The sequence below is a fragment of the Ochlerotatus camptorhynchus genome, unplaced genomic scaffold (genome assembly GCF_037179485.1).
Source record: "Ochlerotatus camptorhynchus isolate MF236.1 unplaced genomic scaffold, CSIRO-AGI_Acam_v1.1 ptg000568l, whole genome shotgun sequence".
In the NCBI taxonomy this organism is placed as follows: domain Eukaryota; kingdom Metazoa; phylum Arthropoda; class Insecta; order Diptera; family Culicidae; genus Ochlerotatus; species Ochlerotatus camptorhynchus.
In genome coordinates this window covers 378165-391939 of record NW_027041049.1, presented here as the reverse complement: position 1 = coordinate 391939, position 13775 = coordinate 378165, and the positions used below count along the sequence as shown (strand labels likewise).

At 47.5% G+C, this 13775-nt stretch overlaps 3 protein-coding genes across 3 annotated transcripts; all 3 read right to left on the bottom strand.

The window, feature by feature from the left end:
• Window positions 1-2119: 2119 nt before the first annotated feature.
• LOC135713546 (uncharacterized) lies at window positions 2120-3115 on the bottom strand. The gene has a single exon (XM_065236668.1). It carries the CDS (start codon window positions 3113-3115, stop codon window positions 2120-2122), a length of 996 nt encoding a protein of 331 aa, XP_065092740.1.
• Window positions 3116-6336: 3221 nt separating this feature from the next.
• LOC135713545 (uncharacterized) lies at window positions 6337-7407 on the bottom strand. The gene has a single exon (XM_065236667.1). The coding sequence runs from the start codon at window positions 7405-7407 to the stop codon at window positions 6337-6339; it is 1071 nt and encodes a 356-aa protein (XP_065092739.1).
• A 441-nt stretch (window positions 7408-7848) lies between these two features.
• LOC135713561 (myrosinase 1-like) lies at window positions 7849-9731 on the bottom strand. Its single transcript, XM_065236684.1, has 3 exons — window positions 9660-9731; window positions 8254-9588; window positions 7849-8190 (listed from the first exon to the last, which is right to left on the bottom strand). Exons 1-3 carry the CDS (start codon window positions 9671-9673, stop codon window positions 7974-7976), a joined length of 1566 nt encoding a protein of 521 aa, XP_065092756.1. The 5' UTR covers window positions 9674-9731; the 3' UTR covers window positions 7849-7973.
• Window positions 9732-13775: the final 4044 nt, after the last annotated feature.

Below are 13775 nucleotides of genomic sequence, written 5' to 3'. Positions count from 1 at the left end.
ACTTTCGGGCAATTTGTAAGCTGAAACATTTGAAGGTTTGTTAAGAATAAGTAGTTGTTTAAGAAAGATATAAGATTAATCGTGTAAATTTCAGCGCTTGCGGATCGAGAACGCTATCGTTAGTGTTCCAACTGTTTTTAATTTCCCACCGCTCAAGAATCTCCACATGCTGTCATTGGACGGAGTGAGGATCACCGATTATTTCGAGTTTAATCGCTTTCGTCAGTATATCTTCCCTAGCCTAGCCGTCTTTGAGATGTTGGAGCTGTATGACTTTGACGTTGAAGATCGTTTCGAACTGTACGACAACATATGCAGTACCATGCCTTTTATGAAGCGACTAGCGATTAGCCAATACGAAAGCAACCTAGAGCTAGGTCCGTTTCTGGAATTTTGCGCCTCTCCAGGTTCCCGGGAGCTAAGGATCAGATGTAGGGACGTGTTGGATACCTATCCGCTGGAGGATCTCCCGCATATTCCGGTGGAAACATTGATCATGGAGGTGTCGACCATTGCGCTGAAGTCGCTGCGAAAATTGATCAAGGCCATGGGCGAGTTGAAACGGTTGGAGCTGGCTCTTTGCCCATTAACGGGTACCATGCAACCAGAGGTGATCCGAAGCCTGCGAGTCGCTTTCCCGCGATGCGAGGTGATCGTAAAACAAAGGGTCCAAATCGTGGAGCCACTGTGAGTGAGGTTATAGGTCCATCCACCGCAATTTCTCGGCTGTCTTCTAACTAATTGAGCTGATTTCCTGTAGGTGACAAGATTATGGTTGACTCTATAATCACATACAAAAAATAATAGCTCAATTGGAAGGAGGACAGTTGAGAAATTGCAGTTTGTGGACGACACCTAACCTGAATTCTCTCCGAGATTTAGAGAGAGATAGTTTTAGAATCGATTCTCAGGCATTTGATTCTAAAAGTGTTTTTTTCTTTGATTTTATTTTCTCACTGCGTTGGAAGTGTTTTCTTTTGATTTTCAGGACAATAAAATAGATAAGATTTTATACCCCTAAAGGATGTTGTGCGAAAATAAAAGAAACTAGATTGGCTCGGTATCAGACTAGAAAAACGGTTTATTAGTGAAGAAGTGCTCTTAGGTTGGCGGTCTTTATTGAACTGAACTGGCCTGGCCTATACTGGTTATATAATATGCAAAGAGTCCGATTGCAAACACGACCTGCACACGAATTGTAAAAAGCCTATTGATATCCTTTCACTCACTCTATCAGACCGATAGGTGATAAGAGAGATGCGTGGTAGTGTGTACACTTTGCTAACAAAGTTGAAACTGTTATAACTTTAATCCTAGGGTGTTCGTATTTATTGTTAACATAGCCGGCCTCTGTTGAAAAGTGCGGTTTTCAATATTCCTGATCTACAGCTAATTTGATTTTCAAAGAGACAGCAAAATTCATTATTCTAATTCATTTGAAATGCTGCATTAGGTTTAATGTAACTACTCTAAACTGTTGTTCTGGCACTCCTGGTCTTCGGCTCTCGCAGTCGGTGGTTGGGCATGGTGGTTACCGGCACGTCGGTTCTGACCCTGTGACACGTCGGTACGACTTGCATCGTTGTTGATCCTCACGCAACTCGTACGCTCAACAGTGCATCTTCAGGATGTTGACATCTACTTCGATCTCGGGATGGTAATCTGATTTCGTTGGACGTCGACTTCGTTCTTCGCACGATTCTTCATTCATTGGTGGTAGCATTACTAGGAGCAGGCTTCAATGTGGTAGGATACTGGACCTCGGTCGTCATAGATGGTTAGTATTTTTTGCCGTTGAACCTCGGAGCGAAGAATTGATGTAGTATCCAATGAGAGAAAAGTGTAAACCGGAACAACTCACCTTCGGACGTAATCTGTTGTGCACGATGGTATCCTGGAGCATGTTCGGCGGCCATGGAGAGTGTTCGGACTGTGAACGGTTGAATACGGAGGCCAGTGAATTTGAAGCGTCTGCGATGTGGTTGAAGCGAAAGTAGCCAGTTTTGGTGGATAAGTTAGCATTGGATAAGCATGGAACGAGAGTAAACATTAGTTTTGCATTTGATGGTTTGACGGGACAACACACACGGCACTACGGCGCCGTAGGGTTTGCAAGATGCTACATTGCAGCGAGAACATCATCCTCATCAGCACTTGCTGGCTGCTGGATAGGAAGCACGCAGACCTTGCTAATTGCACGGGTGAATTCACCATTTTTCGTCTTCACCGAGACTACACGAACATTCCCGTCATCGCCATGGAAAATTCGAACGACACGACCGAGGCACCATCTCAGTGGTGGCAGTTTTTCTTCTTTCAGAAGCACTAATGTCCCGACAGCAAGGTTATCACGCTGACGAGTCCACTTAGTACGCGGTAGTAGACCGGAAAGGTAATCCGTGCTCCAACGTTTCCATATCCTTCTTACAAATTCCTGCGTCTGCTGGTAGCGATCGAGCCGGTTCTGTGGCATAGATTCAAATGATGGTTCTGCAGCAGCAACTAGAGGACGATGTACCAAAAAATGTCCTGGCGTGAGAGCCTCAAGGTCTTCAGGGTCCGTGGACAGTTGGGTGAGTGGCCTGGAGTTGAGACAACTCTCAATCTGGACGAGTAGCGTCTCCAGCTCATCCTTGTAGAGGACCGTTGTACCGATGGTTGATTTGAGGTGTTTCTTAAATGACTTAACGGCGGCCTCCCAGAGCCCACCGAAGTTGGGGGAGCAAGGGGGTATAAACTTGAACTGAATTCCTTCTTCTACGCAATAGGAAACGATGGCATGTTGGTGCTGCTGGGATCTGAATTGCGTTAGAAGTTCGGCCAGTGCTCGGGACGCTCCTTGGAAATTTTTCGCGTTGTCACATTCGATAATTGCTGGCTTCGAGCGTCGTGCGATAAACCGTTTCATGGCAGATATGAAGGCATCGGTAGTTAAGTTTGCCACGAATTCGATGTGCACCGCTTTTGTGACCAGGCACACGAAGATGGTGACATAACATTTCACCGGAGGTGTTTTGCGTTTGATGTGACGATAGAAGAGCGGACCGCAAAGATCAACGCCGGTTTTTAAAAACGGGTACGTTGGAGTCACCCGTTCGCTGGGAAGGTCCCCCATCAGCTGCTCTTGGACGGTCGGTTTGCAACGGTAGCACTTTAGACAGCTTTGCACCACTTTCCGCGCCAAGTTGCGTACTCTCAGTGGCCGTGTTCCCGAAGACTAGCGATCATCAGCTGTGGGCCAGCGTGCAGAAGCTTCTGATGGTAGTAGGTTACTACCATCTCCGTGAACAAATGGTTTGCGGGAAGAATCATCGGGTGCTTACGATTTTCTGGAACCAGTGCGTTATGCAGACGGCCACCCACCTTGAGCACTCCATCATCTAAAATGGGGGCAAGTGTCTTCAATTTTGAGTTGCGGTTAACTTCACCACAGACTGCTACGGCTTGAAGATCTTCTTCTAACGACTCCTGTTGAGCGATCCGAACGAGGACCTTCAGTGCTTTGTTGTATTCACTGGTACGGAGAAAACCAGTTCTTCGTTCGCGATGCATCCGTTGCTTGCAATTGTGACAAAATCTCAAGAGATATGCCACTAGAGAGATCAGCTTAGCGTAAGATGAGCGAAGACCGAAGATAGGATTTGTAACCCTCGTCTAGGGTGACAATTTATAACCCACCATTTTAACGTGTTTGCCATGAGCGTGTGCCTTGTCTGTTATGATTTGTTTTTGTTTTGGTCGCACGCTCGGCAACATACTCACCACTGCTTTATTTGTAAATATTTTAATTTGTTATTTTCATCGTAGATTTTATTCGTGTAGGCATGTTTTTAGGATTAGAATATAGTGTAAAAATTATCGTTCAAAATTGTCTCGCGTGTAGAATAAAGCTAGGTCCCGTTTCTCCTCCCGCTGCAAAATAAGGCGAAAAACATAAGCAGCACAACATTCGAGCGCGGTTGCAGGAGAACGATGGCGGTTGTTGTATTGTCAGTGATTGTCAAGTAGTACAGGGAGAAGAAAGTTACGAGCCACGGTTGGAAGTCGACGCGGTTTTTGCCCGGTCCGTTTCAGTAAAAATGAGAGTGGGAGTGCCGTTTTCGTGGCGTGTGTCTGCTGGAGGGATAATTCCCAGCACCGTCGCGTGGAAGTGACGTCGTTTCCCCGAAAAGTGCCGTGGTTCGTGAGCTGAAGTGAAGAGTGTCGGATCGCCGCCAAGGGAAGCTAAATTTCGAGGATTTTTCCGCTTCCCGGCTAAACCCCAAGGATCCCCGAACACCCACCGTCCTCACTGCGGTGGCTCAGCCAGTAGAGCCAGTCTCGCCACCGCAGTTAAGAGCCAAGGAGGGACGAAGCAGGCAGAACCGAAGGAGCGTTCGCCTGGGTAGTGCACTGCGGTGACTACCGGGACCATCTACGGCGAGTAGTTGGTCCGGTGATTCGTCACCATCGTCGCCGAGGGGGTTCCGATAAAGGAGCCTTGCTCATCCCCCCCGCTAAACGCCAAGGACCGCTGCTACGCAGCTAACGTGAAGCAGTACGATCTGCAACCACCGCCGCTATCGTCGAAGGGCCCCACCGAGTGACACCGAGGATAACGAGGAGAAAAGGGAAAGGTTAGAGGATAATAGACGTCTTAAATTGTACTTTTCTTTCTCTTTTCTTAACAATCCATCCAAATCCGAACGTCTTTGGGGGAAGTACTCTGCTCGTAGCCGCCCCGCCGGGGTAAATCGGGCCAGCTATAGGCTGGCAAGTAAGCCGCAACTTACAGATTTGGAGCTCTGATTTGAATGGGAAGTGCTATCGAACGTTCCTCGAGGTCTTCAACGAAGATGTTTTCAGAGGGAAGGCGGACTAGAGGCGGCCAAAACCGGTTTGGTTGACTGAGCCAGGGTGGACCATTCCACCATGTCGCACAATCCTTGAGTTCTGCTGGCAACATTCCTCTGGAGATGATATCTGCTGGGTTTTCACTTCCTGGAACGTGAGCCCACAACCCATCAGCAGTCAGGTGCTGTATTTCCGACACCCTGTTGGCAACAAAAGTTTTCCAACGGGACGGAGCCGCCGATATCCAGTGAAGCACTATCATAGAATCAGTCCAGAAAAAGCACTTCATGAAGAGGTTCAATGCTTTCTGGACCTTCTGAAACAAGTGGCTTAATAATAGTGCCGATGATAGCTCCAGTCGAGCTAAACAGATTTTTTTTTGCTTGAGAGTGTTTTCCAGTGGTGCAAGCTTCGACTTTGACGTCAAGAGTCGAACATAGGTGTCTCCATTGCTGGATACGGCACGTAAATATATACAGGCCCCGTATGCCCGTTCAGAGGCATCACAAAAACCGTGAAGTTCGATGTGGGTCGTGTTGACAATCGGAATAACCCAGCGTGGAACGGTGAGGTTTTCGATTACTGCAAGCTGCGACCGAAACAGTAACCATCTTTGCTGGATTTCGTCTTCTAGGGGCTCGTCCCAGGAACGATTGCTTCTCCATAGTTCTTGCACGAACAGTTTAGCGACTACTATGATGGGTCCTAGGAAGCCTGGAGGGTCAAACAGACTGGCAGTATCGGAAGCAACAATCCGTTTGGTAATGTGATGGTTTTCCTTCCATTTCGGTACGTGGAAGCCCAGGACATCCGATGCGGGTTCCCACCTCAGACCTAGCGTTTTGATCGAAGCTCCCGGATCCAGTCCTAGGACGTTGCGTTCATCTCGCAGCGGTTGAGGAATGTGGGCAAGAATCTCTGGAGAGTGCGACGACCATTTTCGTAATTGGAATCCAGCAGAGCCCAAAAGCTGGAGTAGTTGGGTACACAAGATCTTCCCAGCCTCTACATCGTTACATCCCGTAAGCAGATCATCCATGTAGAAGTCCTTGCCTACAACTTTAGCGGCGTAAGGGTTCGAGTAATGACCTTCCTTGGAGAGTTCGTACAAACATCGCGTGGCCAGATATGGGGCCGAAGAGGTTCCGTAAGTCACCGTCGTTAGCTCGAAGATCAGAATCGGCCCCGAAGGGTCATCTCGCCAGAGTATCCGCTGAAGACATTGGAAGGCAGGATTCATCAGGATTTGACGGTACATTTTTTCTATGTCCGCAATAATGACGTACCTATGAATTCGCCATCGAAGAATTAGGGATACAAGATCATCTTGCACCACTGGCCCTACCATAAGCGTGTTATTCAGGGAAATGCCAGTATCAGTGGCGCAGGAGGCGTCGAACACGACACGAAGTTTAGTGGTCAAGCTATCAGGACGTTCGATACAGTGGTGTGGAAAATAGTAGGGAGTATACTGGGTTGGTAGCTTGATATCTGTAATCTCTTTCATGTGTCCCGGTATTCTTCGATAAAAGCCGAGTATGCAGATTTGAGCTGAGGGTTGGTTTGTAAACGGCGTTCCAACGACAGAAAGCGGCGTTTGGCGATTTCGTAGGAGTTTCCCATCAGGGATATAACGGACGGTTTTATCGTAAGTGCTACCATGAATCGACCAGAGGTGTCCCTTGCAGTCGTTACGACAAAGTGAGCCTCGCAAGTGGATTCTTCTACTGACATGGTACTAGAGGACTGACAAGCTTCCAACTCCCAAAATCTGGATAGTTTCTCATCGAAATCTTGCGTACACACGTGGACGATACTAACTATCTCCGGTTCGGGTCGGCTGACCCCAGCCCTGCCAGAAACAACCCATCCCAGCAAAGTATTTTGCAGCACTGGTTGTCCCGCACCGAGGCGGATAAATCCATCGAGAAGAAGGTCATAGTAGCTATCAACTCCTATAATCATATCTACTACCCCTGGTTCATTGAATTGGGGATCAGCAAGCACGATGTCATTAAGCCAAGGCCACTCAGTGACTTCGATGTTGTTTGAAGGCAGCTCACGTGTCACAGAACTCAGCACGTGAAACTTCAGCTGTGTACGGTAGTTGCAGCAATGTGACTGGATCTCGGCTGTGATGGAGTGGGTAGACACAATGGTAGACTGTCCGATACCTCCGATGGTGTGATGATCTTTGACCTTTGACAGCTTCAATCGTTGACCTAAGTTCTCCGAAATGATGTTCAGCTGTGAAGCAGGATCGAGCAATGCTCTAGCCCACATAATATTCCTAGAAGATCCGACGACCTTTACAAGAGCCGTTTGCAGCAACACAGTTGATGGGATTCGATGAAAGCTGGCAGCCAAGGAGGTGGAGCAATAACTGAGCGAACCAGTGGCTAACTGTTGACTTTCAGCGGGAGGAGATTGCGAGGAAGTCTTATTTGCGTTTGGTGGAGCCGTTTGAGCGGTTTGGAATTGAGATTGAGTCTGACTTGTGGTTGGTTGGTTTTGGTGAAGCTTAGAAACATTTGGATGGGCCGAATTGCGAATTGGAGGTTGCTGGTGGAGCATCGTGTGGTGTTTTTGATTGCAAACACGACAGGCGCCAGATGAACAGTTCTTAATTTGGTGATCCGTTGATAGACAGTTAATGCAGAGAGACCTTTTCTTCACCAAATCGAAACGTTCAGGAACGGACAGCTCTATCAGACCGATAGGTGATAAGAGAGATGCGTGGTAGTGTGTACACTCTGCTAACAAAGTTGAAACTGTTATAACTTTAATCCTAGGGTGTTCGTATTTATTGTTAACAGATGTATTTGTATTGAATTTATCTACCTTTGTTGAGATTTGCAATTCCAACAACATTGCCCAAGTCCGCATTAGGGTGCTTCATTTTGAAAAAAAAGAGATGAATTTTTGATAGGCCACCCTCCAGAGTGTGGGAAAAGGACTGATTTTTTAATTCTTCCATAGTAATTTCCATACAAATTTCAAATAATTGGCGCGACCTCTAAACGTTCATCAATCTTTACCATTGTTTGCACAGGCTCATATTGTGAAAGTATGAATCGAAATCCTGGCAATAAGGTTTTACATATAAGCTCCTGCCAAAGGTTGGAAAGAGCTTTAGATCCTCACATTAAAACCCACAAAAGGACGCCAACACACATGACTCTTGGTAGTACAATGGTCGCCATCGAGGGCACTGGAATCACCACATCGGGTTGAGGTCGGTATCCGTCATCTATTCGTCTGGTTTCTACAATGTTCCGGTACACTTTGGCTGACATCTTTGCATATCGAGTCCGATTTGGACTTTTGAAATCCACGTGGTACAAGCCGAATTTCAAGCTGGAATCAAGACAGAACATTTTAAAACCCGCATTCTGTAAACATCACTTTGTAAAGCCTTACGTATAACCGAACGACCATTCAAAGTTGTCCATCAAGCTCCACGCCAGGTATCCACGGATGTTGCAACCATCTTGAATGGCATCGAAAACTGCACCGAGGTAACCATTCATGTAGTCCACCCGTTGATCATCCACCGTACCCGGTAGGGTAGCGACCCCGTTTTCCGTAATCCACACCGGTGGATTACCATACTCCACTCGAATCCAGTTGAGCAGTTTCCGCATACCGAATGGAACGATCTTTATCCACGATGCTTCCGTGGCTGTCCAGCTGGGATCAACACTCCTGACGATCCCCGAATCATGATCATGGGAGGGCACAACATAATTTGCTGAGTTGGCCCAGCCGTTCTTCCTCACCAACGATGAAGTGTAGGTGTTCAAGCCGATAAAGTCTGCGGTTCCCTTGATCCGTCGCACTTCTTCCTGCGTAAACATCGGAAGTCTTGACTTCGGAAACCCTTGCTCTGCGCTCAAATTACCCACGCGATCCTTAACCACTTGCGGGTAGTCTCCAGAGAAGATTGGATGAGCGATCCATCCGATTTCGAACTGCAGGCCCCACTCGGAGGCTTCCCAATCATCCAGGGAGCTGAAGGTTTCCGGTTCCAGCCACATTCCTCCCACGGAAATACCGATGCTACCATTCTGTTGGCGTTGGTAGCGTGATCGATACAAATGAACGGCTTCCGCGTGAGCTTTCAGTAGGTTATGTGCGCAGTGATACTCGGTGATTCCTGGATGGAATGGATCTGTGATCACCTTGTCGCCGCTCATACAGTAGTGGCCAGGTTCGTTGATGGTTGTCCATAGCTGCACTCGATCGCCAAAGTTGGCAAAGGCAATGTTTGCGTAGTCGGAGAAGTGTTGGACGATTTCGGGGTTCAGCCAACCACCTTGATCATGCAGGCCTTGGGGTAGATCCATGTGAAGTAACGTTATCATGGGGGTGATTCCATTGGAGAGAAGTTCATCGATTAGCTTGTTGTAGTAATCGATCCCCTTTTTGTTCACTTGATGAGCCGAACCCGAAGGGAGGATTCTGCTCCAAGCGATCGAAAATCGATACAAGTCCAGTCGAAGTTCTTTCACCATCTGGACATCGCTGCGCCATTGATGGTAGCTGTCACAGGCGATGTCTCCGGTGCTGCCATCGCTGATGAATGCGGGGAGTTCAGTGTGAACCAATCGGTCCCAAACGGATTCGCCTTTACCATCGGCATTCCAGCCACCTTCGATCTGGTAGGCTGATGTACCGATGCCGAACTTGAAGTAGGCTGGGAATTCTTCGGCGTGAATGTTGATGGCGGTAGTGGTGAAAGTGAGTGATAGAACGCTAGACGAAATTTTTGATGATTTTAACTTTGAACGGTGGAGTTTTATAATGATTGCATTGTCAAGACTTACGTGATGAGAAACATTTATTTCCAAGTGCAGAACAGTAGTAAGAAAACTGTATTCCGTCAGCGTTAACCTCCTTCTAGATAATGCCGAACAATTGACCCGTTTCAAGTGCCATTCAGCTTGATAAGCGATTATTTCAAATAAAAGTGGGTGGGGGGAGGTGTACAGGGTGGCTCTTGAACAATAGACCTACATGCGAAGACATTGTAGTTGCATCATCTGTACATGGTAGTAGCTAGAGCGGGAACCATGTTCCCTGGCCGGTACAGTATGTGAAGCTGAGTCAATAGCCGCAATCTCTGTGAAGCTCATATTTATGTTCTCTTCTGCAGTGAATCCGATCTGAAAGCAGTAACCTATTTAATAGCGAATTCGTTTATTATCTGGGTTAACACTAGTTCCAACCCAGTGCGAAACCGAACTTTTTGTCAGTGCGAACCTCAACCTGAGCTGGGTTTTAAAAACAAACGAGCAAACTGACGTTTGTCAGAAAACTAGTAGACCCAATCTTGATACCCGATCCAGGTTGGAACTGAATAATAAACGAATTCGCAATAAGTGTCGTGGTTTGGCATCGATCTGCCAGATTCCATTACTGGTATCGGCTGGTTTGTGGTGCTCTGCTATGGTTAGCTCTGCGAGGTGCGCTCTGTTCGGCGTCCGAGAATCGAATGCCTGAAGTAGTAGTAGAAGTAGTAAAATTATATTTATTTCTGTTGATTATGGTAGAACATTGATTTATCATATTAATTGATTAGCCTACCTGGCTCTTCATCTTTGTTTAATTTGATATAATAATTTAACATTTGCGTTTTTCAACTAGTTTACAGAATACCCCTTTGGGGATGTGTTTTATTTGAATTGAAAAAAAAGTGATAACCTACCTAACTACGAGTATGACATAACCTAACATGCTAGATCACGTATGATCTGATGATTTGATCTCAGACAGGTGTCTCTGAACCTTTCCAGGATGAATACTCTCCGTTCTTCTAATGTTTGAATTCCAGCCAGGAAGTGGATCTCAGAATTTCTAGTCCGCGGGGGACTGTTTATGACCATCCTAAGGGATCTTGTTCTGGATCCTTTGGAGTCTAAGGTGATGGCATTTTGCGCAACTCTCCCAGATTGGCATACCGTACTCGATTACAGGAAGGATGATTTGTTTGTAGACAGCAAGCTTATTTTTCAGGGACAGGGTTGACTTCCTGTTGATAAGTGGATACAACGATCTTATCAAGATGTTGCACTTGGTTTTCGTTTTGTCAACGTGCTCTCTGAAAAGAAGCTTGCTGTCTAGTGTTAGCCCGAGGTACACGACCTCCTCGGACCATTCCACCACTGTGCCGTTCAGGCAGATCTTGTTATTCTCCGACGGAACAAGTCTAGGAGATTTAGAGTGTGGAAAGATAATGACCTAGGTCTTTGCCGCGTTGATGCGGATCTTCCAGCTGTTGAAATATTCAGACTGGACGTCCAGGCCTCTCTGAAGTTTGGCAGTCAGAGCTCCGATGACCCTACCCTTGTAGACGATGGATGTGTCATCTGCAAAAAGAGACAACGATCCACCATCAGGGAGAGCCGGCATATCGGAGGTGAACAGGTTGAATAGGATGGGGCCAAGGATGCTTCCTTGTGGAACCCCGGCACCGATGTTGAAAGCATCCGATGTGATGCCATTCAGAGAGACTCGGAACGTCCTGTTTGATAGATAGTTGTTTATTTGCTGCAATTTGAACACCAGGCCATCATGCCAGACATTGTCGAACGCTTTTTCAACGTCCAACAACGCTATGGCAGATGTTGTCGAAACAGACGTGTTCCGTCTGAGAATGTTTGTTGCTCGAGTCAGCTGGTGGACGGTCGAACGTCCTTTCCAAAAACCAAACTGTTCCTCGAGTAACAAGTTGTTTTCTTCGGCAGATGTTAGGAGCCGGTGGTAGACTGCTCTTTCGAACAGTTTTGATAACCCTGAGAGAAGGCTGATTGGTCGATAACTAGAAGGAGCGGACGGATCCTTCCCAGGTTTCCGGATGGGTATGACTTTAGCTAACTTCCAACACGAGGGAAAAGTAGCCAAGTCTGAGACACTGATTAAAAAGCAGTGCCAGATGGTTGAAGGATCTGGAACTCAAGTGTTTGAGTTCCAGATTCAGAATGCTGTCGAAACCTGGGGCCTTCATGTTTTTAGATGATTTGATATAGGCCAACATTTCGTCAGCCGTAATCTCGGATTCCTCTGGAAAAAATGTTAGGAATCTGAAGAAAATTGGTTGCATTTTCAGCAACCTCAGATTCATGAGGGCTGACGATGTTTTGTCCGAGATTATGGGAGCTGACGAAGTGTTGACCTATCGCTGCAGCCTTCTCTTCAGGAGTTATCAGATGAACCACTGGGTCGCCGGGACGATCCAGTGGGGTCAGTGGTGGAATGGGCCTAGGCTTGTTTTTAAGAATTTTTGTAAGTTTCCAGAAGGGCTTAGCACAATCTGGGAGAGAGCGGATCTTACTAGCAAAATCGTTATTTCTTAGATCCACCATCCTGGCCTGAATGATCTTTGTTAATCGATTACAATTGGTCTTCAAGTTAGGCAGGCCAGTACGCTGGTACTGCGTACGAATGGTGTTACGGAGTCTAACGAGATCTTTGGTAGGGCTGTCAAGGTTCAGAGTGTTACTCACCTGTCTGGATACTGGCATGTGTTGTTCCCTGGCCCGGGAAATCGCCTCCTCGATGGTTTGTAGACACCGGTCAACATCTTCGGACTTCCCCGGTTGGACATCGTAGTCGATGGTTGTGTCGACGCAGTGTTGATATTGCGCCCAGTTGACTCGATGGTAGTTGCGCCGGGAAGTTTCGAATCGGTTAACCGAGGATCCAACTTCGGCCACCACCGGGTAGTGGTCCGAGCTCAGCTCCTGGAATGCCACATGTTGCGAGATGTTGTGTCCCATGTTGCTTACGAAGATGTCGATGGTCGCATGGACCCCAGACCGACTCAACCGGGTGGGAGAGTCCGGGGCCAAGATGGTATAGTGGCCCTCTTGCAGGTCTTCATTGAGGATGATGCCGTTTCTATTGCTACGACCGTTGCCCCAAGCTTGGTGTTTTGCGTTCAAAAGTTCCCGCTCCTCCGAGTGAGTTTGATGATGTCTTTCCGGAGGGCCACTGACGACCCGCCCCTGATGTTGGTTTGCTTGGGGCAGTAGGCCGCGATGATGGTGATTGGGCCAAGTGATGTGCTCATCTCCACTCCGATGGCTTCAATTGTTTTCAGCTGGAAGTTTGGTAGCAGCCGGCAACTGATGTTCCGTCTTGCAGTTCGGGCTCCAAATGCGTCTCGGTGATGATAGCAATGTCGACCTCCTTGGCGTTGAGGAAATCGAGTAGCTCTCTATGCTTGTTCGTCAGTGAGCAAGCGTTTCAATTTGCAATTTTTATAGCTTCACGGTCCATACTTGGTGACGAGTGACAAGGCAGCATGAAGCTGTTCAGATCGAGTCTTGCAGGTGCGCATGATGACGATGACCTCGGCCACGAGCGTCACATGTTCCTCCGAGGTGAACAGATTCACCTGAGATAGCACCAGCGTATGATAAACCAGGGGCGGTGGATGAATGAACGTGGAATTGGCTGGGCCGCAGCAGCAGCGAGACGCAGGATTGGCTTGTTGGTTGTTGAGCGGAAGTGGGGCTAGGTTCGGAACATGTCGACGGGGCTGGAGGAGAGCTGGGTACTAGACTTCCGTGAGTACAGGAGGCGAACGATGATTACGGAGGCGACCGGGCTGATTGTTTATTGTAGCCTTCCGACGGATATTCATGAACTCCACTCGCTTGGGACATCCGCGATTGGAGGCTTGGTGGTTTCCACCGCAGTTGACACACGTTGGCTCGATGTCATCGACTTCCTCACAGGACGCAGTTGAGTGAGTTCCAACAAACTGGCCGCAGTTTGTCTTCATGTGGCAGTTTTTGGTGCCATGGCTATATGAGAGGCAGTTCATACACTGCGTTACATCACGATGTTGGGGTTTGTAATGCTCCCAACTGATGATGACCTGAAACAGGTCCCGGATTTTGGATCTCAGAGCCGCAAGACTGGTGGATCCCTTCGTG